Raw genomic sequence first — 25,352 nt, forward strand, 5'->3', positions numbered from 1 at the left:
AATAATACCCAGACATTGAGGAATCTAAGAGAAGAAAACAGACACTGAGTGTCTTATTTCTATGTACCATGTTAGATCTGTAGCTTCTTATCTCATTTAAACTTATTAGAACCCCAATTTTCCGGGAGCTGAATAAGACCTGAGCCCAAGCCTGTCAATCCCATTGCATTTCCTGCCTCCTTTGTTTTATTTTAGCTTGTTCACGGTGGAACCATATTTCACTGGGGGTTCCAAGCCCTTGTACATTTTAGTGTTGCCTGGTATATACGTTAATGAACTTCTTGCCTTGTAGTAAGAGATGGACTTCAAAAAAAAAAAAAAAAACCTTTTGTACATTACAGATAAGTGACCTGGGTGGTGGTGTGCCACTTCGAAAAATAGACCGCCTTTTTAACTACATGTATTCAACTGCTCCTAGACCTAGCCTGGAGCCTACAAGAGCTGCCCCTCTGGTAAGCATCTTAAAGTGCCGCTTAAGGAAGGACTGTTAACAAGAGGAGGGACTCTAACGGAGCAGGCTTTCTCCCTGGCTCCTAACACCAGCCTCTTTGAATTCGAATGTTTCCTGCATGATTTGGAGGAGGGGTATTTTTTATCACACTGCTACCGTCTTTGTGAATCCTTTAGACTTAGATTTCTTTTCCAGTTGTGTCTAAGAAACACTCAGAGCTGAGTACCTTACTTCTTAATATAGAGAAAAAAGCATTTCCTTTCGGTTAAGACTGCTGCGGGAGCACCATTCCCCGCCTGGTGCTACCCTTGGAGCGGGTGGAAGGTGAATAGCGGCTGAGCAGAGGAGCCGCAGAGCGTGTTCGGCTGCGGCTGCCGCATGGTCCTGGGCGCTTGGGCGCTGCGTGCTTTGGAGACCCAAATCACCCAGGGCCTTTGAACTTCCCCCACCACATCTGTTTATATAATTAGAATGTTAAATTATGAACACATTAAATATTTTTATAGTAAACAACGTAAGCAGGGAACATATAGGTGGCGTATGCATTTTCAGCGCCCTTTCTGTCTCAGCCCTGTTAGGCAGTGAGAAAAGCCTCAGGTTACCATGGCAGCATTTAGATCCTGCTAGGGCCACACTTTGTTCCCCTGCTGAGTGTTTCTAATTGACAAACAACAATTGAACCCTTTGTCATTAAACACAGCAACATATCTATCAGTCTGCAAAAATGGTTGAGGGTACAAATTAAGTTTCATTTTCAAGTCCTACCTGACCGATAAGCACATAAGATTATATTTTATTTGTATGAATAAAATCCAACACTATGCATCATTTATTCGAGACGGAGTTTGTTAACTCAGCGTGTTGAAAACGGAGAGAAAGTCATTTTTATAGGAGTCGAGAAAATTCATGAAAGATCAATTCTGAAAGGCATTGCCTTCACCAGGCTCTGGTACCTACTTAAATGTCAAAAGAAAAAGAAACACACTACAAGCAAATCTGGAGCCTTCCGTAGTTGTTTAAAAGGAACATGGATCTTCTCTATTCCAGGTCTCAAAATAGCATCCTGAGGACAGCTGTTCTGTCATAGTTTTTTAAAATGAAACTGAATTGACGTAAGACCTTAAAATATTAGGTATCCAACATCCCATTTCATAGATGAGAAAATCAGGCTAGCGCCTTGCCCAAGGTCATCGCGTTCATTATGGCACAGCTGGCACTGGCCACATCAGCATTCTTTCCCATGTATAATATGGCCTCTCCTTCTGAAGAAAGGCTTCCTCTGGCATCCGTCCCGGTTATAGACTGTCTTGAGCTTTAAAGTGAGCACATGGATATATACTCCTAGAAAATAGTTTTCTCAGCAGACACCTTCCTATGTTCTAGCTCTCTGCCTTGACACATGTATTTCTTTTTTTTTTTTTTTTTGACACATGTATTTCTTTTTTGGAAATGTCCTCCTACTCAACTCCTGTTGGATCCTTTGACATCCTTTGACACACTTGGGTGAACCTCACCAAATCCAAGTTAGAGACCCCTCTTCTTTGTTCTCAGGGCTTACCTGTCTCCTCACACCCACAACTGTTGAGCTCAGGCGTTCTGGGCTCTTCCCTTACAGTAGGCCTGAGGACGGGCTCCGGGCCTTGCGGGAATGTAGGAGGCAGATTTCCTTGGCCTCTCCCTGTAGTATTCTGGTTTCTTTGCTGTGGTGACACCATTCAGCATTATGGCTATTTTGCCCTCACTACCAGCCATAATCTGCCACAGTGACAGGGCGCTCCATCATACCCAACTCTTTGAGTTAGGACCTGCCTTAAGAAAGGTATCTAGGAAAGATGTTTGAAAATGATAGAAATCCATGTAACCTGGGAAAATTGCTGCTCTGTAGTAGCCCTAATAGCTTCCACTTACTTACTTTTACTAGGTCTTAGGCGCTGTGTCAAGACTTGACACTTACATTATTTAATCCTCATAGCGCTCTGAGGGGAGCTTTTTCTTCTATCTTCAGATGACAAAACAGTCTCAGAGAGGTCGAGTAAACTGCTCAGAGTGGATTTCTACTTAGGTCTCTTTGAGCCTAAAGCCCGTGCAAGCACTGCTCTACGAGTGCATCACCCCACTGCTTCCCTCATTCACTTTTTCAGTGGATTTCATCAGAGGGGCCAAAGCTTACACTACTGAGTTATTTCCACTCCAGAGTTATTGAAATTAGTCTCAATCCTTATTGTTCCTGTCACTATCTGAGACCTTTTCTTTTTTTCAACAACCTATTACATTCAGCGTTCTATAACAAAGATATAGGAAGGTACTGTAAATTTTTTTTTGTCTCTAAACATACGTGATCTACCATATATCAAAATATGTTAGCATTCCCAGAACCTTAGGAGGTAGACTCTCAGGAGATTTTCTTCTCAGTACATGTATTAGCCTCAGTACTGGTAGATTTGAACTCTTATGCTACTCAATTTAATTTTCACTTCAGAGGGCAAGAAAATCTGATAATGGAACTTCAGTGATGTGATTTAGTATTGTTACCAGTTCAAATTCCACTTGATTTGGGATTTACTTTAAAAATGCTAACAGTAAAAAAAAAAAAAATGCTAACAGTAGGGGCAGCCCGGGTGGCTCAGTGGTTTAGCGCTGCCTTCAGCCCGGGGTGTGATCCTGGAAACCCGGGATCAAGTCCCATGTCAGGCTCCTGGCATGGAGCCTGCTTCTCCCTTCACCTGTGTCTCTGCACCTCTCTCTCTCTCTCTCTCTCTCTCTCTCTCTCATAAATAAATAAAATCTTTTTAAAAAAATGCTAACAGTTGGGGGCACCTGGGTGGCTCAGTTGGTTAAGAGCCTGCCTTTGGCTCAGATCATGATCCCAGGGTCTAGGGATCAAGCCCCACGTCATCGGGTTCCCTGCTCACAGGAAGCCTGCTTCTCCCTTTCTCTCTCTCCCTCTCCCTGTACGTAATTGCACTCTCTCTGTCAAATAAATAAGTGAAATCTTTTAAAAAATGCTAACAGTTTGTTTTGAAATGCTCAAAAAGCATTAGTCAAAACTTGGGAGTATTTCTAATGTTTTCCAAACATAAGAGAAGTGTTTTTACAGGGTGAAAATAGATTGTTTGCCATAAATGAGCATATACATCATTGTAAAGGTTGGATCAATAGTTTATTTCCTTTAAACTTGAGTTAAGAATTTATTTTAATTGGGGTGCCTGGGTGGCTCAGTTGGTTGAGCGTCTGGCTCTTGATTTCGGCCCAGGTCATGATCTTAGGGTTCTAGGATTAAGCTCTGCACTGGGCTCCCCATTCAGTGGGGAGTCTGCTCAAGGATTCTCCCCTTCTCTCACTCGTGCTCTCCCTCACTCTCACTCTCTAAAATAAATGAGCTTTTATTTATTTTTTTATAATAAATTTATTTTTTATTGGTGTTCAATTTACCAACATACAGAATAACACCCAGTGCTCATCCCGTCAAGTGCCCCCCTCAGTGCCCGTCACCCATTCACCCCCCCGCCCTCCTCCTAAATAAGCTTTTAAAAGAAAGAATTTCTTTTACTCTTGAGTAGTCCTCATACCAAACATGTTAGCATTTGTGCCTGTCTCACTGTATTAATTTTCTTTTCTCTATAGGCTGGATTTGGATATGGCTTGCCAATTTCTCGTCTGTATGCTAGATATTTCCAAGGAGATCTAAAACTCTATTCCATGGAAGGAGTCGGTACTGACGCAGTCATTTATTTGAAGGTACTGTAGTACCTGTAGTTATATGAAGGCATCTTTACTTTTTAAAGCTTTAAGTTCTAATAATTAATGGAGAATAGCACTGCATCATCTCTTCAGTTCAGATTTACTTCAGTTTTATGGGAAAACCAGGGTATGTCCTGCCCTTGATTTTATGCTCAGATATAGCAAATTGTGAAACGCGGAGATGCAAGAACCGAAATACTGATTTTTAAAGCCATGATTCTTTCTTGTGATTTCTTTTAAATTGCATAACCATAACCATTGAAAGGACTAATCTAAAAGGAGACAGCTTTTTATAAACTAAAATGTTTTAGTCTTTTACTTTAAAACTTGCTGGCTTTCCCAGAGTTCCAAGAATGCAATAATCATAATACGGTGATATAAAAAGGCTGATCTAATAACAAAGCTTCCATAATGCAGGTTTTCTCATTCCTTGGTAGCATCAGACTTTTTATTTATTTCTAAACTCTGGAGAATTTGGAGTATTTTTTGAGTAGATCATACAGGCATGTAGTACAAAATTGAGAAGCTGCAAAAGGGAAAACTAAGCCTTTCCCACCACTGTCTCTGTGCCACCCGGTTCTCTTGCCCAGAGGCTACTGTGGTACCAGTTTCTCATGGAGCCTCCTGGAGTTGGTTGTACGTTGATAAATATACGGGGGAAAAATTTTTTTCCCACACAATGATTTCAGCATTTTGCCTTTTTTTTAAAGCTTTCCTGTATATCTTGGAGATATTGCTATAGCCATTCATATAGATCTGGTCATTCTTTTTAACAGCTGCATAATATGTTACATGTTGTATGGGATGTGGTATCCTATTAGCCAGTTATTTGAAGTGTTTATCTTAGATGCCCATGCATCTAAATGATGTGATATTTGACATCACTTTATGGGCTTATGTTTATAAACTTAGTATGTATGAAGCTTTATTTCTGTATGAGCACTCTGGCAGAGCAATTGACCAGTAGTGCTTGGCCTAAGACCATATAGTCAAGATGATGCAGTACCTCAAAGCAGTATTAACTGAATTAAATGCTTTTTCTTCTGGTTACTCTATGTGCTTTAGTACTGGTTTTTAATGAGTGAATGTTTTTGGGGGTTTTTTTTGGGGGGGGGGTTGAGTGAATGTTTTATTCCTTTAAAAGAGCTTTAATTTCATCTTGGCCGGTCTAAGTAAACTGTGAAAATATAATTTTAATATAATTCCAAAAATATGTATTAAGATTTCTAACATTTTAAATAGTCAAATTTGGGTTAGTATTTCATGTGAGCAAAATGACACCATGGATCTTCGGTGTATATTTTTGTTTTTTTCCTAGGCACTTTCAAGTGAATCATTTGAGAGACTTCCAGTTTTCAATAAGTCTGCCTGGCGTCATTACAAGACCACACCGGAAGCTGATGACTGGAGCAATCCCAGCAGAGAACCTAGGGACGCTTCAAAATACAAGGCGAAACAGTAACTTTCCACTTTGCCTTTTGCTGTAAAATGTCTGATTTTTCCCTAGAATGTACCAGCGAGATGATACGTTTAGCCAAGTCTTTGTGGTCTTTTTCCCACTGGAAAAGGAAAGTGATCTCTAAAGAAAGGTGGGAGCTGCTTTTTTTGCTCCAGCCAGAAGGGACAGCAAGGACTGGGTAGCCAGAGTAGCCCTGCCAGTAGAGGTGCTGATGTTCTAGGAGTCCTTACCCTGTGGAGCTATTAACAGCAGTGAGCAAGGTTTATACTGCCATAGATTTTATTTCAAAAGTAAACTTTGCTATTTGTCGTCACCTATAGAGATTGACAGGAGAATGTTTAGAGAAAGTCTGTGGGGGGTTGAATCAAAAAAAAAATAAAGGAGTTAGAATTATCGGTCAAGATAAACAAACTGGTTTATCCATACAACGGGAAAGGACATGTACTATGTGATTCCACTTGGTGAGGTGCCTAGCAAAATCAATTTCATAGAGACAGAAGGTGAAATGGTGGTTGCCAAGGGCAGGGGGAATGAGGAGTTAGTGTTTAACGGGTGTAGAGTTTCCGTTGGGATGATGAAAAAGTTCTGGAGATGGATGGTGATGAGTGGTTGCACAGTACTGTGAATATACTTAATGCTGCTGAGCCGTACACTGAAAAACAACATTTCTAACCATCTTACTGGATAGCAGTTTTGATGTATGGTTTACCATAATAAAAATGAAAAAAGAAGAAACAGAAACAATCACAAAATAACAGGTTTCACTGCTTTATGGTAATAAGAGCAACAATCTTCGGTTTCCAATTATTTTTTCTTTTCACAACTATTAGGCTCCAACTCTATTAGCAACAGTAACGGCTCTGTTTATTTAAAATAACCTTTTATTAACAGAATGGCAGTATATGTGCATTATAAAGAATTAGAAAATGTAAGTAAGCAAAAAAAGGAAACAGAAGCCACTATATTCCCACAACCTAGACATTACTGCTCTTACCACTTAGTGTATGTACTTCCAGATGCTCTGCTATTTGTATACACATGTACTTTCCCCCGGATAAGATCTACTTATTTACACTGTTTTACAACCTGGTTTTATTTCATTTAATCTTTTCTACCTTTCCATGTCAGTAAATTTCCATCTTGAAAATTTCCCTGAATTGCCCTAACCTGGATCCATTAGTTCCTGACTTGTATGACAAATTTGAGTAGATTCCAAATTGCTTTTAATCTAGAACAGTTTTGTTGTTGTTGTTGCTGAGAGACCATTCCAGTTGTCCCGCAAAAGTATCCCACCTTGATTGGTTTGGTTTCTTCTCTGACATGTCAGTTAGCTTTTCCGCCACTCTCCGTATTTCCTATAAACTGCAAGTTCATCTGAAGATTCCATGGAGCATTTTTTGCTAGAGTACCTCATGAGCACTATTTCAGAATCACACTGTGAGACTCATGATATCTGACTGATCCACCTTTAGTAATGTTAAGATTGGCGATGTTTAAAACGTTGACTGGTCCCTCTGTGGTATAGTTGTTTTCCCCTTCTCACCTAGAAAGTAATCTGGGGTGCCTGGGGGGCTCAGTCGGTTAAGCATCGGACTCTTGATTTCAGCTCAGGTCATGATCTCAGGGTCCTGGGATTGAGCCCCACGGTGGGCCCTGTGCGCAGCAGGGAGTCTGCTCGAGGATTCTCCCTCTCTCTCTGCCCCTCCCCAACTCATGTGTGCACTCTCTCTTTCTCTCAAATAAATAAATAAATAAATAAATCTTTTTTTTAAAAAAAAAAAAGCAATCTGTGTAGTATTATTTCAGCATAGTGCAACATCACCTAATAGTTTTTAACACCAGTCCATAATGTAGCCTCAATCAATCATTTTATTAATGTTTATAAAATAAGCTATTTCTTTTAAGATGAGTTGTTTTTAATATCACTCCTTTGACAGCTGACATTCTCCTGCAGAGTTCTTCCTCATCAATGCAGGCCATTTAGGTTCCTTTTTTTTTTTTAAGATGTTATTTATTTTAGAGAGAGTGTAAGTGGGGGAAGGGTAGAGAGAGAGAGAGAATCCCAAGCAGACTCTGCACTGAGCGAGGAGCCAGACGTGCGGCTTCATCCCAGGACCCTGAGATCATAATCTGAGCCAAAATCAAGAGTCAGATGCTTAACCTACTGAGCCCCCCAGGCACTCCTATTTAGGTGACTTTTGAAGTACAGTTCATCCTGACAAGGCAGGATAAGAATGTAAATCTTCTCTTTAATGACCAATTTTCAAGGTAAGAGGTTGAGTTAAAATCCACCTTAAATGGTAACAGATGAGTTTCTGGCTTTCTCTTTTTTGAGCATTATTATGGATAGTTTTGACTTTCCTCCAATAGATTTCAATTAGAACGTACCCACACACGAATATAAAGTCTTCAGTATATGGCTTGACACATTTTTGCATCTATATTTCCAGCACCTGAAAAGGCCTCTTCCTAATCAGACTCTTCTCCCTTTACCATCCCCCAAGGAGCCATTATTCTGACTCTGTCACCCATCCTTAAAACTAACTCTAGCTCTTCTTAAACTTCAAAGGAACATGTAGTATGTACTCTTTTCGTGTCTGGATTTCTGTGAGGTTCATCCATGTTACTGCATGTAGCAGCCAGCATTTGGATGATTAAATTGGCACACCATTGGCCATTGGTAACTAATTTCACGTCAGATCCTCTGTGTTCCTTTGCTAAAACCCCACGGATCTTTGAAAGCTTTTTCTGGCCCAAGATGATATCATGGTCCAGAGCACAATATAAGAAACATCTTATATCTTCCCTGCCTCCATCCTAGAATCAACTATTTTCCTCAAGAAGTCCTACTTGCCTCTGACAGGTTTTAGAGACCCTAATCTGGAAATTGAGAGTGTACGTTGTACCTTTTCTAGTCCGCTTTTCTGGACAGAACTACACAATGTATATTTTTAAGTCATAAGTTAATATTGATATTTTCAGTTTGATTTTAACATTATAGTGTTTCACCCAAATACATTTTAATTGTGTATATTTCTTCTGATCTTGAAAACCTTGATTATTAACGTAATGCAACAGAAAAGTATTTGTACGCAAATACAGTGGATATAGCTTTGTGATTTTGACCATTATAGTAGCATTGGTCTTTTCTGATAAATAATATAAAACTTATCTATATTGATTTCTTTTCTCTACGGAAGCATCATGATGGACCTCTCTATAGTATTGCTGAACTAGTCATTCATCTCAAAGATAAAATTTAGAGGAGTTTGGTTTGTGCACGTGAGTGCAAGCGTACACATGGGTGTGTATACATACATATGCATACCATCCCTGGCCAAGATTAAGCTAAGTCATCTTGAAACAGTTGGATCAATTTCCTTTGATTTCATTTTCAGTCTGTATGTCAGTCAGGTAACATATTGGGCATCAATGTGACCAATTCAAGCTATTGCTCAGATTGAAGAAGTTATTTGGGTAGTACAGAAGCAGTCTTTAGAAATAATATGGTCTGTTTGGACTGTAAAAGATCGCTTTAATTGAATCTTATATTAAATGTGATTTTAAGACTCTAAATAGTTTAGCAGGTTGTATACCTAATTAATTATGAGTCGATTTCTAATATATTATTAGACAAACAAGTTTTAGCAGAAAGCAGTATTTAAAATTGGAAAATGGTTAGCCTGATGATTAAAATTGTTAAATATACAAATAGGATAATTGGTGGCGATCTTGGGAAAGTATAGCTATGGTAAGTTCACTAGGTGAATGAGAAATTCTACAAAAATTTATTTTCTAATCAGATTTTTCTTTTTTTTGGCTTTTTAAAGTTTTTTTAAAAATATTTTATTTATTTATTCATGAGAGAGACACACACACACACACAGAGAGAGAGAGAGAGGCAGAGACACAGGCAGAGGGAGAAGCAGGCTCCAGGCAGGGAGCCCAATGCGGGACTCGATCCTGGGACTTCAGGACCATGCCCTGGGCCGAAGGGGCAGGTGCCAAACTGCTGAGCCACCCAGGGATCCCTTTTAAAGTTTTTATTTTAATTCCGTTTAAAACATGCTGTATGATATTAATTTCAAGTGTATGGTATAGTGATTCAACACTTTCACACATCACGTGGTGCTCATCACAATCTAATCAGATTTTTAAGAACAGCTTTATTGGGATATAATTCACATACCCCATAAAATTCACCCTCTTAAAGTGTACAGTTTTAGTGTATTCAGAGTGTGTGACCCTCACCACTGTCTAATTTTAGAATGTTTGTACCATCTCAAAAAGAAACCCTGTATCCATTAGCTTTCATTCCTCATTTCTAATCAGCTTTTTACCTGAGAACAATGAACTGTTTTGAAGTATGTATAACGGGACGCCTGAGTGGCCCAGTTGGTTAAATGGCTGCCTTCGGCTCAGGTGGTGATACCCAAGTCCCTGGGATTGAGCCCCGCTTCAGGCTCCCTGCTCAGTGGGGAGCCTGCTTCTCCCTCTCCCTCTGCCCTTCCCCCCTCCACACTCGTGTGCACTCTCTCTCTCTCTCTCTCTCTCTCTCAAATCTTTTTTAAAAGTATGTATAAGTAATTAAATGGTAATTCTTCTTCTGTAGTAATCATAGAGAATAATTCTGAGACAAGGTAAACCTTTTTGAATTATCACTGTAACTAAATGCTCTGAGTAAATCTTGGTTAAATAGAGAAGATTGTACTCAAACTCACTATGGATATTCCTGTTATTTTCTTTGTAGGGACAAGATCAAGACCAATAGAACTTTCTAGAGAAATGAACACTTCTGTCCTCTCTGTGAAGAAAGATTATCTTCTGCAAGTCAACCAGAGAGAACTCCTTTCCTCCACCAACTTTGAGCAAGGCACTATAGTTACTCCAGTGCTTGAATGTGTACTTTCTCTATATGAGCTGGATCTTTTCCACGGAAACTTTCCTGTAGCTGCTCCAGATCTTCACTAAAGTAGTAACTTGAATCATGTTTCATATACGTTGCTGTGGTTTGGTTGGCGCCTGTCGTAAGAGAGCACAGAGCCCCATTAGCACTCTGGTGTCCTACTAGCTCCCTCCTTATTGTCCTAGAGTTGAGTGTTTATATTCTCCCCGGGATCCTAAGCTCCTTCCGCATTCCAGATACAGCCAGTGTCCACTGCTACTCTTTGTGACCAAACACCATGTGTTTCCAAACCACCGACTAAGGCCTGGGTAGTCTGGATGTTGAAGACACTGGCAGAGCGTGTCTCAATAATTCAGTCCTGGGGCCCTTCCTCTCTCATGCGTCCTCCCTCCCTCTGCGATTTCAACCTCTGCGTTCTTCCATCTGGTCTAAGTGCGGCCACTCTCACATTAGCTCTTACTCTTTGATGCATCGATTTTATTTTGAAATTCACTTGTGTACTTCCATTCTGTCAATTAAAGCGTTCCAAAAGTTGTCTTGGAATGTCTCACTTACCTGCTTGGTTTCAAAGATCTTAAGTGAAAAACTTCTGGTCGTGATCGAGTTTGTGAGAAGCGGGAAGTGGAGTTTTTATGCTATGTAAAAATTTTGCCAGTCGACTTATGAGATTCTATCCCTTTGTAGTTTTCTGAGGAATTGCAAGTCCCTGGGTGATGCACTTTGCTGGTTGTCAGATCTGCTGCTGAAGGGAAGAAGTCTTTCTGGTTTATTTTGAGAAATGCCCTAGGTCTTCATAATTGTCATTTTCGTGAATTTTGGCCAGTTTTAGAATTGTCTATTTGATTCTCAGATTCCTTTACTTTGCTGCTGAAAGCTGGCCTGGGTGGAGGACTCGGGGTGAGGAAAGAGAAAAGCGGGGTTGTGTTTACCCTCAGCAGTGGAAGCCTTCCAAGAATCCAGATTAAAGGCAGTTTCTGTTGCTCCACAGAATGTGTTTCTCTTCACTGTAATTTTTCATATCATCTACTTTGGCTTCTGCCTTCTTTTGACGCCCATATGAATGCTTCCATCCAATTTTTAAGTATTGAGTTCACTGGTGGGAAAGTTGTGGCTTGTAGAGTGTCCCTCCCCCACACACACACACCGCTTCAGGGCCATGGTGGCAGCAGTGCGGTTGCCCTTGTCGTGGACTCCGTGGGGATCTCCAGGAAGAGTTGTCCTCTCACCAGCTTGTGGAGGCAGGTGGGGGGGGAGGCAGCTGTTTCTCCTCGTTCTGCTGAGCCTGATTTTGTTTCATTTCATTATGTTACCTGAGCTCGTGGTAGTTCCCCTGATCTTTAGAAAGGTCTCATCTCTTCTATCCTTAGAAGGATCTCATCAGAGAACTTGTATAATCCATCAGAGAAGAGAAAGATTGATGGACTTCTGAGAGAGGGGTGATGGGATGGTCCACATGGAAGCCTGCGGGCATGAGGCCTGAGGCCCATTCTCAAGAATGGGGCTGTTGCATATGATTGCTTCCTCATGTAAAAATAATGACCCTTTCCATTTGAAGTCCCTGGCTTTCTTACCGACGTTAGAGAGTGTATCATTATCTTACTAGGCCTCCATTTCTAACCATATACCTTTATACTTTCTTTTTTTAAAGAATTTATATATTCATGAGAGACACAGAGAGGCAGAGACACAGGCCAAGGGAGAAGCAGACTCCCTGTGGGGGGAGCCCAATGTGGGACTTGATCCCAGGACCCTGGGATCACATCCTGAGCCAAAGGCAGACGCTCAACCCTGAGCCACCCAAGTGCCCCGCCTTTATACTTTCAAGTATAAAATACCATGGGAGGAAGGAAGCCACAGGTTCAGGACCGGTCCCCTCCTGCCTCATTCTGGCAATGTGTTATTATGTGGTTGAGATTATTAGGTCCTCACCACAAGCTCCATGTAAGTGTTGAAGAAAAAAATAGGGTGTAGAAAAATCCTATTACATTCTTCCCTTTACAGGTCTTCTTTAAAAGTAAAGATTTCTTTCAGTGTCTTAATGACTTCTTTGGTAGTCCTTTTACTAATGGACTTTCTGGATCATTCCTATCCATCTGACCCCAGTAGTCTTGGCTCTCCCTTCTGCTTTCCGCATCAAGAGTTGAACTTTGCTCCCACAGCAACCGTAAGAAGAGCTGCGGGAACATCTTACATGCTCACAGCTTAGTGGCTCAGGCATTCCTTTGTGCTTCTTGTACATGGTTCTCTGAACCCAGGTGCATCTTTCTGGCTGTTTGTTGGGTTTGTTGAAGCAAATGGTCAAATTGCTACCTAGAGGTTGTAAAATAAATAGACATTGACCCTTTTCTAGCTGAATCCAATTAGTTCTCCCATCTCTTCTGTGTTTCCCTCTCATTAACTCAATTTTTAGTATTGGGGGACTACATCTACTCTTTGGCATGGTTCTTGGGACATAGTAAGGGCTTAATAAATATTAGTTGAACCAATAAATGAAAATTGACATTTACTTTGGGTGGTGGGCAACAACTTTCTAGTTCTTAAGCTATTTTTGTTTCCAAATGTGAAACATTTCAGGTCAGGAACTGTGGAAATATTGAATCTCCTTTTTATAGTGCTGAGAAATGACTAAAGCATAGAGAAATGAAAGGAAAGAAGTAGGGATGGACCCACAGGAGAGCCGTCTGTTTGTTTGTTTTTTGTCTCTGGGTGTCTGATTTTGGCTCTTCAATATAGTGGGTTCTTTCCATCCAGTCAAGTGAGACAATTTTATAGCCTTGCTTATAGACGCCAAAGAACCTTCACATTAAGCATCCCATTTTGATCCTTTTGAGTGCCGTGAGGCGGACCATGCAGGTGTTACTCTGTTCCTCCTAAGTGTTCTCAAGCAGTTCATTGGTCTGCCGAAGTGAAGGGAAGAACCAGAGTGAGTAGTTTCTAGGCCCATGCTCTCAGCGATGCACCAGGTAACCAGCATTATCTCTTTTGAGGAATTTCTTGAATGCCTTAACCCTCAAAGGTAAGATACAAACCAAAATGTGTCTATAGTGCAAGAGAATTGCATTCAGGAGAGGTTTTCTTTTGTGTGTTTTCATTTTGGGATAGTTAGTTGGAGGAGATAATCAAATGGATTTGGCAGCTCTTACCTAGAAAGACAGGCAACTTAGAGGGTATAGCTGTAGGTAATTACTAGAGTTATTTAGACTTAATTCTATGTTTCATTTAACTCCGTGTTCACTGCCAGCCCTTTCATACAAAGACTCCACGTTCGATACTTGCTTCTATCCTTTGGTGGCCTGGAGTACAGCTCCAGTTGGATTTCCTTGCATATTTACAAATACACTTCTGTTGCCATTCCTTACAAACAGTAACTTGGCTGCCTGTCAGATTCTCAGATCACATCCTTCCATCCTTGATGCTTTGGATGCATCACTTTATTGTCTTCCAGTGTCTGGTGGTGCTGAGAGGCCGGAGTCCAGACAGGTTGTTCTGCACCTTTTGTAGACGACCTACTTGTTCGTACGGGGTACTCGGGGTCTCTTGTTTATCCTTGAAATTCATGACTTCATTCGAGTCCGTGTCAGAATCGACAGTTGTCTCTTGGCCTTTTCTGTGTAATCCGTCTTTCGCATGATCTTTCCTTTTAGTGCTTTCGTCCCTTATCTTTCCTGATGCTGTGAATTTTCACCCCCTCAGGTCTGATCCTCCTGTTTCACTAACTCAGCCTTCTGCCATGTGGATGGTAGGCCTAGATGCTCGCACTGTGAGTTTCACTTCAGTTACAGTTTTATTTTTGATCTGCTTCTTTTCTTAGCTCTGCCAGCATTTTTCTTTCATTATGTTGTCCTCTTTGACTCCTTGTTTCATTTCTTGGAAGGCTGATCTGTGTTGTCTACAGTTTTTGTGGTTTCTGAAATCATTCTGTTTCCAGAGTGTAATTAGCTATCCTACGCTTCTTTTGTTCCTTTCCTCTGGGTTGTTCTGCCCTTTGATTGTTGCCCAAGGATCATGATGGGTTATCCTGCATCTTATTTGTCTTTGTGTGGGACCAGCGCTAGCTGCCCAGGAAGAGTGGAGAAATCCTCCTTTGACTCCTTTTTTCTCAAGCGAGAAGTGTTTGAATGGCCACCTTAGCACTTGAACTAGAAGGCTAGACATTTGATGGCTTGTAACGGTGGCGCCTGTTTTTGTTTTGCAGTCCACTGGCTGGATGTAGGGGAAGAAGGAGTGAAGCACAGCCCCCCTGGGACATTGGGTCTCTGAGTGCCTTCCAGGGGGTGCTACTGAATCCTCTGCCCCAGCAGGGGGTGGGGGGGTGCCGCCGGGTCTCACTGGGGGAAAGGGATTCCCCTTGAGTTTCCCTGTTTCCACTAGGTGTCGCCCTAGCAGGAGTGTGGATGGTTTGTACTTCCGCTGGCTGCTGGAGCTCTGCAGGCGGCTTGTGTGGCTGGCCCCTGAGTTCCTCTTTGCTCCGCACACAGATGCAGCCCCTGAGCTCTCACCTCCTCCCCCCGGCAGGCTTGGTTGTGGAAATGAGCCCGCACCGCGTGCGCTGGGCTTCTCCTGCCTGCCAGCGGCCCTTGCTTCTCCGGGCTAGGAGATGGTTGGTAGAGTCCTCTGGAAACCTTTCCTGAACTGCCTGGCAACTGTGGTCTGTTTGGCAAATGCGAGAATCCTCCTCTGATTAGTCTCCAGTGTTGTCGGATCTGTCCGACACTCCCCCTGGAGCCCTTGGTATGGGGTGGTGGCTTTTATTAGTCTCCTAATAGACCGCTTCTTTTTCACTTTTTGGATGTGTGTGTTGAAGGGCAGGAGCACTTAGATAAACATACATTTGTTCTTCCATCTTTCCCAGTGGTCCAGGTGCATAAACATTGACTTTGAAGATAATGTCCTTCATGGTCCTAATCTGTATGAAAGCAAACAGAAGGAACCAATATCGCTAGCGGGAGAGGACCATTAATAACTTAATCAATACAGGATTTTTGTTTGTTGTTCTCTGTGGAAAGATAACTTTTAACTCGGGTTCCCGTTCCATTGATTAGAGCTATCAGTACCTTCTGGTTTGAAAAGAGGGGACATCATAATGAACTTAAGCACTTATCAGCCACCGACAATTATTAATTAGTTAATTCAACATGATAGAGTATTTCAGACGAGCACAGAATCGGAGTTCTCGGCAGAGGTAGCTAACAGGTTGCTGGTCCAGCGGTCTTGCTGAGGGTACCGGGAGCTTGATGTGACACAGCTTTTCTTACCTGCCTTTTCGTTTCAGCCCATTTTAAAATTTGGTTCACTGAGAAATGGAGAGGAGCGAAGGCCTCATCAGGATTAGTTTCACGAGTATACTGTGACATGGTGTGTAGGCCTGGGGCCAGCTTGAGAGGCACCCGAGTTCATGTTTCCAGGGGGCAATTACAGGTGGACGGGGGGGAGGGGCGCGGGGGGTATTGCGGCCGTTCGGAGGGTTGACGTCTCCTTTCCTCGGTGGCCAGCATGTTCCCCGGGGGCCCACTCTCCCCACCTCCGGAGCCCAGCGTAACGATCTAGGAGCGTCAGTGTCAGCCTTGCTCTCGGTACCGACCTCCACCACCCAGTGCCTCCCCCGAAAGCCAGGTGCTTGCCCTGGGTCTGTCCTGGTGTCACGTGTAGAGCCGAACCCGCGCCCATGTGTCAGGATGGAATGAAACGCAAGTGGCAGGCGGAGGGTCGCGTCCGTTCCTCCTTGTGAACACCGAGCGTGTGCGGTGTGCCGGCCGCCGTGCTGGGCGCTGGGTGCTGGGTGCTGGGTGCGCGGCGGGGACCAGGCGAACAGAAGGCCCTGCCTCTCGGCCGCTCTTGTAGACGAAACAGACAAGACCTAGAACGAGGGACATTTCTAGCAAGTGGGGAGAGAAAGTGGAGCAGATCAATACAGTAGAGAAAAATAAAGAAGGCGAGACATGGGGCATGTTGGGGGGGCCTCAAGCCTTGTAAATGTTTTGGTCACGGACAGATGTGTTCCTTAGATGACGAAGTGTTAGCGATCCTGGAGTTCTTTTCACTTTTCGATCTGTTGCTGTGCGTTGGGAGAGCCCGGCTGCGGTGCCTGGTTGCGGGTGCAGCTCTGCGGGGGGCCCTGCCCAGGGCCGAGGGCGCCTCTAGGCAGGTAGAGCCCCGGGCGGGGTGGGGGGCACCGCGGTCCGGTGAGAGGAGTCAGCCTTTACTCTCCACCCTCACTGAACGGTGTGTGCTGCTCTTTGCTCATAACCAAAATGCAATGACAACAGGTTCCGGGGCTCGTTTTAGGACTTCAGAAATCATTATGTAAATGCACTTAGAACGGGGGGCATCACGCTGCTGGAGTTTAATAGCAGCTTGTCAAGAGGAGAGACCCCCATTACCACTTCCACACTGGTTTTAGAGGAAGAGGAAGGGATTGCCCGAGAAGGCTTCTCTCTCATGCCCTCGAGTTGGCATTAACCGTGTTCACCCCTAGAACTGAAGAAAATCAAATGACAGCAGTCACAGAAGCCTCCAGAAACCCATCATTCTGCCTTTTTGTCAGTCTCTAAAGCAGGGACACGAATTGCCCTTGATCCCAACACTGGGGTCCGTGTGGCTGTGACAAGGGCTGCTCTTTGTGTTGTGACACAGGTAGCTCTCCACACTTTCTGTGGGAACCGCAGAACTGCGGTGGACACTTTCAGTTGTTGAGGCCTACTGTGTCTGCTGGCCCTGTGGTGGAGGGTAGGGCCCGGGACCAGAGGACGAGGGATGCATTTAATTCTTCCCAGAGGTAGGGCCAATTTGTCACCCTTTAAATGGTCTTATTTGCATATAAATAATAGCACCTTGGGGCCTCACTCCTGAAAGCATCCAAATAAATGTCTGATACAGTTAGAGGCCTGCAGTAAGGGAGAGCCCCCCCTTAGCACACACGGGCGTCCTTGCAGCGCGGGTGTCCTCACAGCGCGTTGTAAGCCCAAAGCCCGTGATGCGGGCTGACTCTCTGGCTCTGCACCCTGTTCCCTCCAGTGCTGTAGACTCTCCAGGGGCAGTACGTCTCCTGCCTCCTGGCAGGAAGCCACTTCAGCCTTTGAGCCTTTGATTGAGGCTGCATAGCTCTGGAGAGCACTAGAGCTTGATGCCTAGAGTCCCGTGGTCCAGTGTAGACTGTTGGGCATATTTTTTGTGGGGTTTTTAGAAATGTTGGAGAACTGAGTAGATGGGTGGTAATACTGGGTCCAGGAAGCTCACAGTGAAAAGAGTATGAACTTAACCTGCAAAATATTTCTCTGTTCTATAAATCTCTCTGACATTTGGATTAATCAAGCATAATTAAATGTAGTTAGATTTTTGTCAGATTGTAGTTCAAAATAATATTCATCAATGGAGAGGGTAATATATTCTGTAGAAATTTTATTAAGCACTTTAGTTAAGCAAACAGTAAGGAGAACAAAATCAGTCTCAGGAAGGTTAATTACTAAAAAAATAGTATAGTAGATTATGTAAATCATTTTAATTTCGAATATCATGGCTTGAGCTTTAATTTACATAGAGAGGTATTTTGGATTTGCTTTTCATATTTTCCAAAAGTACAGAATTGCAATTGCATTCTTTAAAAGTTCTAATCACTTTAGGTTTCCATTAAGTTTGCTTCACTTTTTCGTGTTACGGTTTCCAAAAGAGAAGAATTAGGACCACATTCTTTAAAATGCAGGTAATTATTTCAGTCTTCCACTGTTTGTTTCAGCCGTAAGGACTATATTTTTTATTTCTGTACCTTTCAAGAAATGATCTTTTGAAGAGAAGTCTGAGGAGAGAAAATGGTTGTGAAAGCATCTTGCCATGCCTGGCCTTTCAATACTTATTGAAAGAAATTTTTTAGAAAAGATAAAACATAAAGTGCTTAGACTATTAAGATAAATCTTTTTATTTTAATAATTTCTTTAAAGGGAGAAGTAGAGAGACCAAAATGATTTTATATGTTATATATTTTCTTTGTACTCTGAGAACTACATTTTCACCACCTTTGCACATCTCAGGGAATAACCTTTTGATAAGAATCCCCACACAAATCCCCAAAACTGTATCACAGTGTATTCTGATTTGATAGCTCTTGTCTGAATTTCTAGAACTAGATTTTCAAAAGTATTGTCATCTCAGGAACACAAGATTACCTAAGAAACTTGAAGCTTACCCTTAACACTACTCAGATTCTGTGTCCGTTAGGCCTTTTCATAGTAAGTGACACCTAAATGTCCTTAGTTTAGCAGGTATACAAAGGCCTCTATCATACTTAATCTGAGATGTCCATAGAAAAAAACCCTACAATCTGATTTTGTTAGCTAAGTTTGCTTCTTGGCTTTCCAGTTTTCTACTAGATTCTGTTTTCTATTGGAATTGAATCCTTTGGGGGATAATAAAATTTGATTTAGAAGAACATTCCATTAAATACTTTTGACTTTTGCCCACCTAAAAGTGGCCTGCTAATTGGAATTCTGTGCATGACTTCTGAATGGGCCAGAATAGCACAAATGTCAAAGAGCATATACACCGTAAGCAGTGTGTTAGCAAAGTAAAGAAACATCCAGCTCCAGCACTTAGGGCTTGTTTCCCAGCTCTTTGGTTCCTCTTTGCCTTCCAAACTGGTCAAAATGGAATGCATATTACTGACAGAACTACTTAATGTTTTAAGCTATTCTTATCTTGAGATTCTTTTTGAGAGAAAAGAAAAAGAATCCTAACATTCAGTTCTAACTCCATTTTGGGTCTTCATGTGTGCCAGACATTAAGAAGACAAAAGTTCAATCTGATCAGAAGTCAAAGGCCTCTACCATTTAGCCCTGCCAAACGTAGCGTAGCTGGAAGAGTTTGTGAAAACAGGTAGGATGAGTGTAAGATTTCATATTGTCGTTTGCAATACATCATGGTACCCCTTTCTTCTAAATTCCATTTTATTTTTGTCCTTTGAACTGTTACAACCATGGGAAACCTCAATCAGTACTTTAAAAGGCACTATATTAAGAACTGGCGTATGCCTTTACCTCCAAAACTGCTGAGGTTACTCTCCGATGTGTTTAATTAGAACAAATGCTTTAGAATAATTACAGCCAAAGCCTGTAACCGTGGGGATCTGAGGGCACTGGAGACTGCCTGCCACTGAAGAGGGATCAGGGCCGAATCAGGGGCCTCACCACCCAGTGCCATCCGGAAGCAGTTTGCCTGGGTGGCTGGCGTCACTGGGTGAAACGGAAAACACGAGGAGCCTTGCCAAGATCATGCATCTGCTCCCTCTTACCTCGCCGCCTTTATAACTCTTCCCGGGGAGAGCATTGCATAAAATTATTCCTCAGACTAGACCAACCTAAATGTATCTTGACTCTGGGTAGACAGCCAAGGCAAGCTTGACCTAGAAAATATAAAGTACTATTTTAAAAATGTAAGTTGGCTTCAGGGTTGGAGGAGTCGAGTCCTGGTGGCCCTCCTCCACTTCCATCATGCTCATTGTTACAGCGATCGCTCCCTTAGGCTGCACTGTGCTAGAACCGAACGCTACCCTCTGACCCAAACCGGGGCTTGCGCCTGAGCCCATCCTGGACAACTTGATGCACGTTTTCGCAGAATGGAGCATACCGCCTTGGAGCCTTCTGGCTAACCCCAATCTCTGCCGAGTTCCTTAGTGTTAAAGTCATTTGAGGTTGTAATGGCTGCTTCAGGTATATATACACACACCACACCATCTGTTGCCATAAGTTCACAGCCTCACGAAAGTACACAAGTGCTTGCAACTTAAATATTTTCTAGATTTAGAACCCAAGTTGTGAATACTTTAAAAATGCTCAAACCAAATAAGAGAAGTCCTTTCAGTATCAAATATACCATGGTGAACATAGCTGATGCTTCATTGAAATGTAAAATTACTGGCTTGGCCTTTTTTTTTTTTTTTAATCGTAACTCTTCTAACGCACAAAAGCAGTGTCTACACTGGGAACCATAGCTGATTTGACAAGAGAAGAATATTAACTTATATGAAATAAAAGTTCATTACGATTTTTGTACCTGTAAGTCCAGATCTGACCTGGTTCACTTTGCGCATCTGTCACCTTAGTTACAGTGATAAATGCACGCGTGTATCCAGTGTTCACGAGCTGCCTTGTGATTCATAGAGTGAAGTCCAGCCCCCTTGTGTTCTGTGCTGTTCCGTGGCCTGGCTGTACACACTGCCATGAGTGAAGGATGACTTTGGTTTGAGGTCATTCGAAGCTTCACGTTCTGTGAAGAGAAGTGTTCTGTTGTGATGGTTGGGAAAACAACCAGAGAAGTGTGTGGCTCAGATCATGTTCCCCATGAGTTGCAGAGCCATCTGTGGTGTGTGTCATAGCCAAACTAGTCCTGGAGCACCTGGACAATTCTGTACCAATGTCATCGAACAATAAAACAGTAGTTGTGATTCACTGTGCGTCAGTGTGGTCTTTTCCTGAGCTCTGGCCTGTCTCATCCCTGCCACCTGTGAGCCTCGTCATCTCACTTCCTGAAATTTAATAAATGAGCAGCATTAAGCACCTTTGTAAGTTGCTGGGAAGGGGCAAGGATGCTTGCTTAAAATCTCATGAACCATTGGAGGAATAGGTAATTTGGATTCTTGGTAGCGGGGAACACCCTGTTTGCAAAATAAAGAGGCTGCTTAACCATAAATAGTTTTAACGATATTTTTCAAAATAGTGATCCGTGGATCGGAAAAAGGGGACCATATATTGTCTACACCAGGACACTTTTGACAGTGAAAAGAGCACTGTTAATAATTATACTGCAAAGCCTGTAAACAGATGTAAACCAGGACTGTGCTGGGCAAATTGGGCCTCCCTGGCCATGGACTGCCGGCACCAGAACGTCCTGAAGCGCTGGTTAAATGCAGATTCCTGGGCTCTCCCTCAGCTCCATTCAGATGCTCTGGAGTCCATATTTTAACAAATGCCACGGCGGAGGGGTGGGGGATTCTTTAAAAATGCAAGTTGAGGGGCAGCCTTGGTGGCTCAGCGGTTGAGCGCCGCCTTCAGCCCAGGGCGTGATCCTGGAGACCCGGGATCGAGTCCCGCGTCCGGTTCCCTGCATGGAGCCTGCTTCTCCTTCTGCCTGTGTCTCTGACTCTCTCTCTCTCTCTCTCTCTCTCTCTCCTCTGTGTCTCTCATGAATAAATAAAATCTTTTAAAAAAAATATAAGTTGAGAACTATTGCCATATGGGATATGCAGAAGATAACTTGAAATTTGCAATTAAAGGCCTGTTGGTTCCATGGTGTCTTTGGTGGAACTGGTGCGGCACTGACAGCAGAACCCAGTGCCTCCGAAGGCCTGTGGCTGCAATTGTGGCCTTGCTGAATAGCCAAGAGGTGTGGTCTTCATGTTATTTACCAGTGTGTCATTCTTTTACTAAACATTCAATGGTGAATGGGTGTCTTTTTAAAATTGAGAGCCACATACCTGCTGTGTTGTATGTTCATCACTAAAAAACAGGCCTAGACAATTTGATGCAAGAAACTTGGGTTCGAATGCTTCCTGGGGCATGCTGATATCAAGAAATCAGCACATGTGCCTTGATTCTGCTACCAGGTAGCTGCTAACTCTGCCTTGGTTTCCTTGTCTATAAAATTAGAGAGTTGGACTATATGGTTCCAAAGTTCTTTCCAGGTCTGCTGTTTTATGGCACTCCTTAAAACCTAAAATAGGAAGCAGGTACCAATCAACGGCTTTTATGTTGTGATATATTTTGCCCAAAGCATACAACAGCAGTGGCTCTTGAAAATTACTGTGGCTTTAGTTCGTATTTTTCAAGTATCTGTTTGAATTTTACCAAAAGTCAGCCACTGTGCTAAAATATCCTTCATGACTAGGGAATAGGGTTCTTGCCGCAGCCACTCCTGCCCCATTCTGAAATCATACAGTAAGTATGGTTTAGGCTCACAAAGAGACCCTCCAATTCAGCAGTCTGCGGTTCTGGGGAGCCACTGCAGTGCACTGAACTTCAGTGTACTTTGCAACTTCCTCCCCAGTCATTGTAAGGTTTTCCCATGACTTAATGCATGTTTGCAAGTGATTATCTGCTGATATTTGCAGATGTTCACTCCGTAGTAACACATAAACGTACTCTTTGGTAACATGAATAAACCGTAAGACGTCATGTAGGAGGGCTTGCCTCGGGGAAGGCTTCCTGTAGACCACTAGCCACCACAGGAACTCTGCGGTGATGGGGATGTTCTTTATCTGTGCTGTCCAATATGGTCACCACTAGCCACCTGAACACTTAAAATATGCTTAGTTCAACCAAGGGACTGAATTTTCCATTTAAATTGTAGTCATCTGGGGCAGCCTGGGTGGCTCAGTGGTTTGGTGCTGCCTCCAGCCCAGGGTGTGATCCTGGAGACCTGGGATTGAGTCCCACATTGGGCTCCCTGCATGGAGCCTGCTTCTCCCTCTGCCTGTGTCTCTGTCTCTCATGAATAAATAAAATCTTTTAAAAAAATAAAAAAAATAAATTGTAGTCATCTAAATTTATTTTCAAAAAGATTTTTATTCAGAGCATGCACAAGCAGGGGGAGGGGCAAAGGGAGAGGGAGAGAAAGAATCTCCAGCAGACTCTGTGCTGAGCAAGGAACCCAATGTGGGGCTTGATCCCAGGACCCTGAGATCATGACCTGAGCTGAAATCAAGAGTCAGATACTTAACTGACTGAGCCACCCAGGTGCCCTGTATTAATCTAAATTTTAAAAGCCACATGGGGCTAGTGGCCACTGTGTTGGATGGTGCAGCTCTAAATAGCCATTACGCGCTATTGAATTCTCCCTGTTAACGTCAGGCACCCGTCTTCACCAGTCATTGGGCTGGGTGCTTAACGGTACCTTTGGCATTTCTAAATGTTGGTCTTAAAATGAATCCTCTGCCCACTGCCCATTGATGACACTTTTATCACTGTAACAATGTCTTTGGATAAGCAAATGATACGTAGACCTTTACCTGTGATAGCTCTATCACAGATCATTTCTTGTCTTTGTCATATAAGCTGTTGATCACCAGCCTCCGAATCTAGTTACTGTCTAAGGCTCACTTTGTTCCCTAAGTTGAAGTGCTAAGTATAGTCCAGGGGGTCTCAACTTGGTCTTAATTGGAGCCTCTGAGTCCTGGACCCCACTTTGGATCCATTTCATCAGATGGTCTCTGGGAAATACGTTTTTTACGAGTTCCCTAGGTGATTCTAACGTGACTGGGTTGAAAACCACTGATAAAGTCCAAACGACAAACCCGTCTTTGAGGCCGGTAGGAGGCAACAGCAAATCCTGTCTCCATTCACACAGAGTGGATACCAGGGTCCTTGCAACTGTATCAATGTTCTCTTTAACAGGTAATTGGAAAATACCTGGAAGAGATAAAAGGCCTTGTTGATTTGAATTTGGGGCAACTGAGCAGCCTTGCTGTTTCTTACTGTACAATGAACTCCTAAGTTTAGCCAATGGTACTCTTCCTGTCCTCTGGCATTCTTGTCCAAACAGAATTTGCTAGTCCTTGAACAAAATAAACATGATAATGATTTTAATAGCAGTGATGGATGCAGAAGCTTCCACAACTCTGTACTAACAGTTTTATATAATAGTGTAATTATTTTTTTTATTTATTTATGATAGTCACACAGAGAGAGAGAGAGAGAGAGAGGCAGAGGGAGAAGCAGGCTCCATGCACCGGGAGCCCGATGTGGGATTCGATCCCGGGTCTCCAGGATCGCGCCCTGGGCCAAAGGCAGGCGCTAAACCGCTGCGCCACCCAGGGATCCCTAGTGTAATTATTTCTGAAGTTAGGGATGATTGTTGTCACCTTGCATGGTAATTGGAACAGAGCCACCTATATGAAAACTCTTTTCCTAGGGCTTCACCTGGTAACAAAATAGCAAGTTTAGGAGGGCAAATTCCACCCCATTATCCAGGTGAGAGAGGCCCGTCGATCACACTGCAATCAAGGAGTTTAGAGTGAGACCTCGGAAGGCCATGTCATTCATCCAACAGCTCCATCCAGAGAGCTCTGGCCCAAGCTCCGCACCTGTTGTTAAGGCCTTGCAAGCAAGTGTGTGCTGATGCCTTAGGACTTCGGTAGCTCGCCTAGAGCCTTATTCATGCATCTGGCTAAGGGGTAAATAAACCTCATCAGCCTCCTCCATTCAGCATCCTCAAAGAGTGGTCTCTAATAAACAGAAAATCTACTTAAAATTTACTTATTCCCCACCCCCACTCTGAGTTGGCAGTCCTTGCACTAGGAGAAGGAGCACCTTATACCCAAAGAGATTAGTAAAAGAATATGAAGTTAGATCATTGTAAAATTCTCTTTGGCAGAATCAGAAACTTGGTCTGATTGTTCATCAAGAGCTGGGATCCCTGGGTGGCGTAGCGGTTTGGCGCCTGCCTTTGGCCCAGGGCGCGATCCTGGAGACCCGGGATCGAATCCCACCTCGGGCTCCCGGTGCATGGAGCCTGCTTCTCCCTCTGCCTGTGTCTCTGCCTCTCTCTGTGACTATCATAAATAAATAAAAATTAAAAAAATAATATAAAGAGCTTGGGAAAGTTCAAAGGGAGGGCCAGTCAGAAGAGGCCAGAGTTGAGACTCAAGCTACTGAGCTGAAATTGGGGTGAGAGACAGGATCGTGTCCTCCTTAACCTTTGCATCCCTAGGACCTAGCAGCTCACTCAAATGTTTCTTTTTTTTTAATATTTTATTTGTTCATGAGAGACACAGAGAGAGGGGCAGAGACACAGGCAGAGGGAGAAGCAGGCTC

At 43.0% G+C, this 25,352-nt stretch overlaps 1 protein-coding gene across 2 annotated transcripts in view; it reads left to right on the plus strand.

Moving 5' to 3' along the window:
* The window catches only part of PDK3 (pyruvate dehydrogenase kinase 3), a 74,298-nt gene extending 53,305 nt beyond the window's left edge, over positions 1-20,993 (plus strand). Inside the window, exons 9-12 of one of the 2 annotated variants that reach the window (XM_038587102.1) lie at positions 342-452; positions 4,076-4,189; positions 5,511-5,650; positions 10,402-20,993. In XM_038587102.1, the coding sequence (XP_038443030.1) occupies positions 342-452; positions 4,076-4,189; positions 5,511-5,650; positions 10,402-10,432 (396 nt within the window). In that variant the 3' untranslated portion in view covers positions 10,433-20,993. The remainder of the gene's footprint in view (positions 1-341; positions 453-4,075; positions 4,190-5,510; positions 5,651-10,401) is intronic. The other variant, XM_038587103.1, reaches the window with a different exon arrangement.
* The last annotated feature ends 4,359 nt before the right edge of the window (positions 20,994-25,352 follow it).

The sequence above is a fragment of the Canis lupus genome, chromosome X (genome assembly GCF_011100685.1).
Source record: "Canis lupus familiaris isolate Mischka breed German Shepherd chromosome X, alternate assembly UU_Cfam_GSD_1.0, whole genome shotgun sequence".
NCBI lineage: Eukaryota > Metazoa > Chordata > Mammalia > Carnivora > Canidae > Canis > Canis lupus.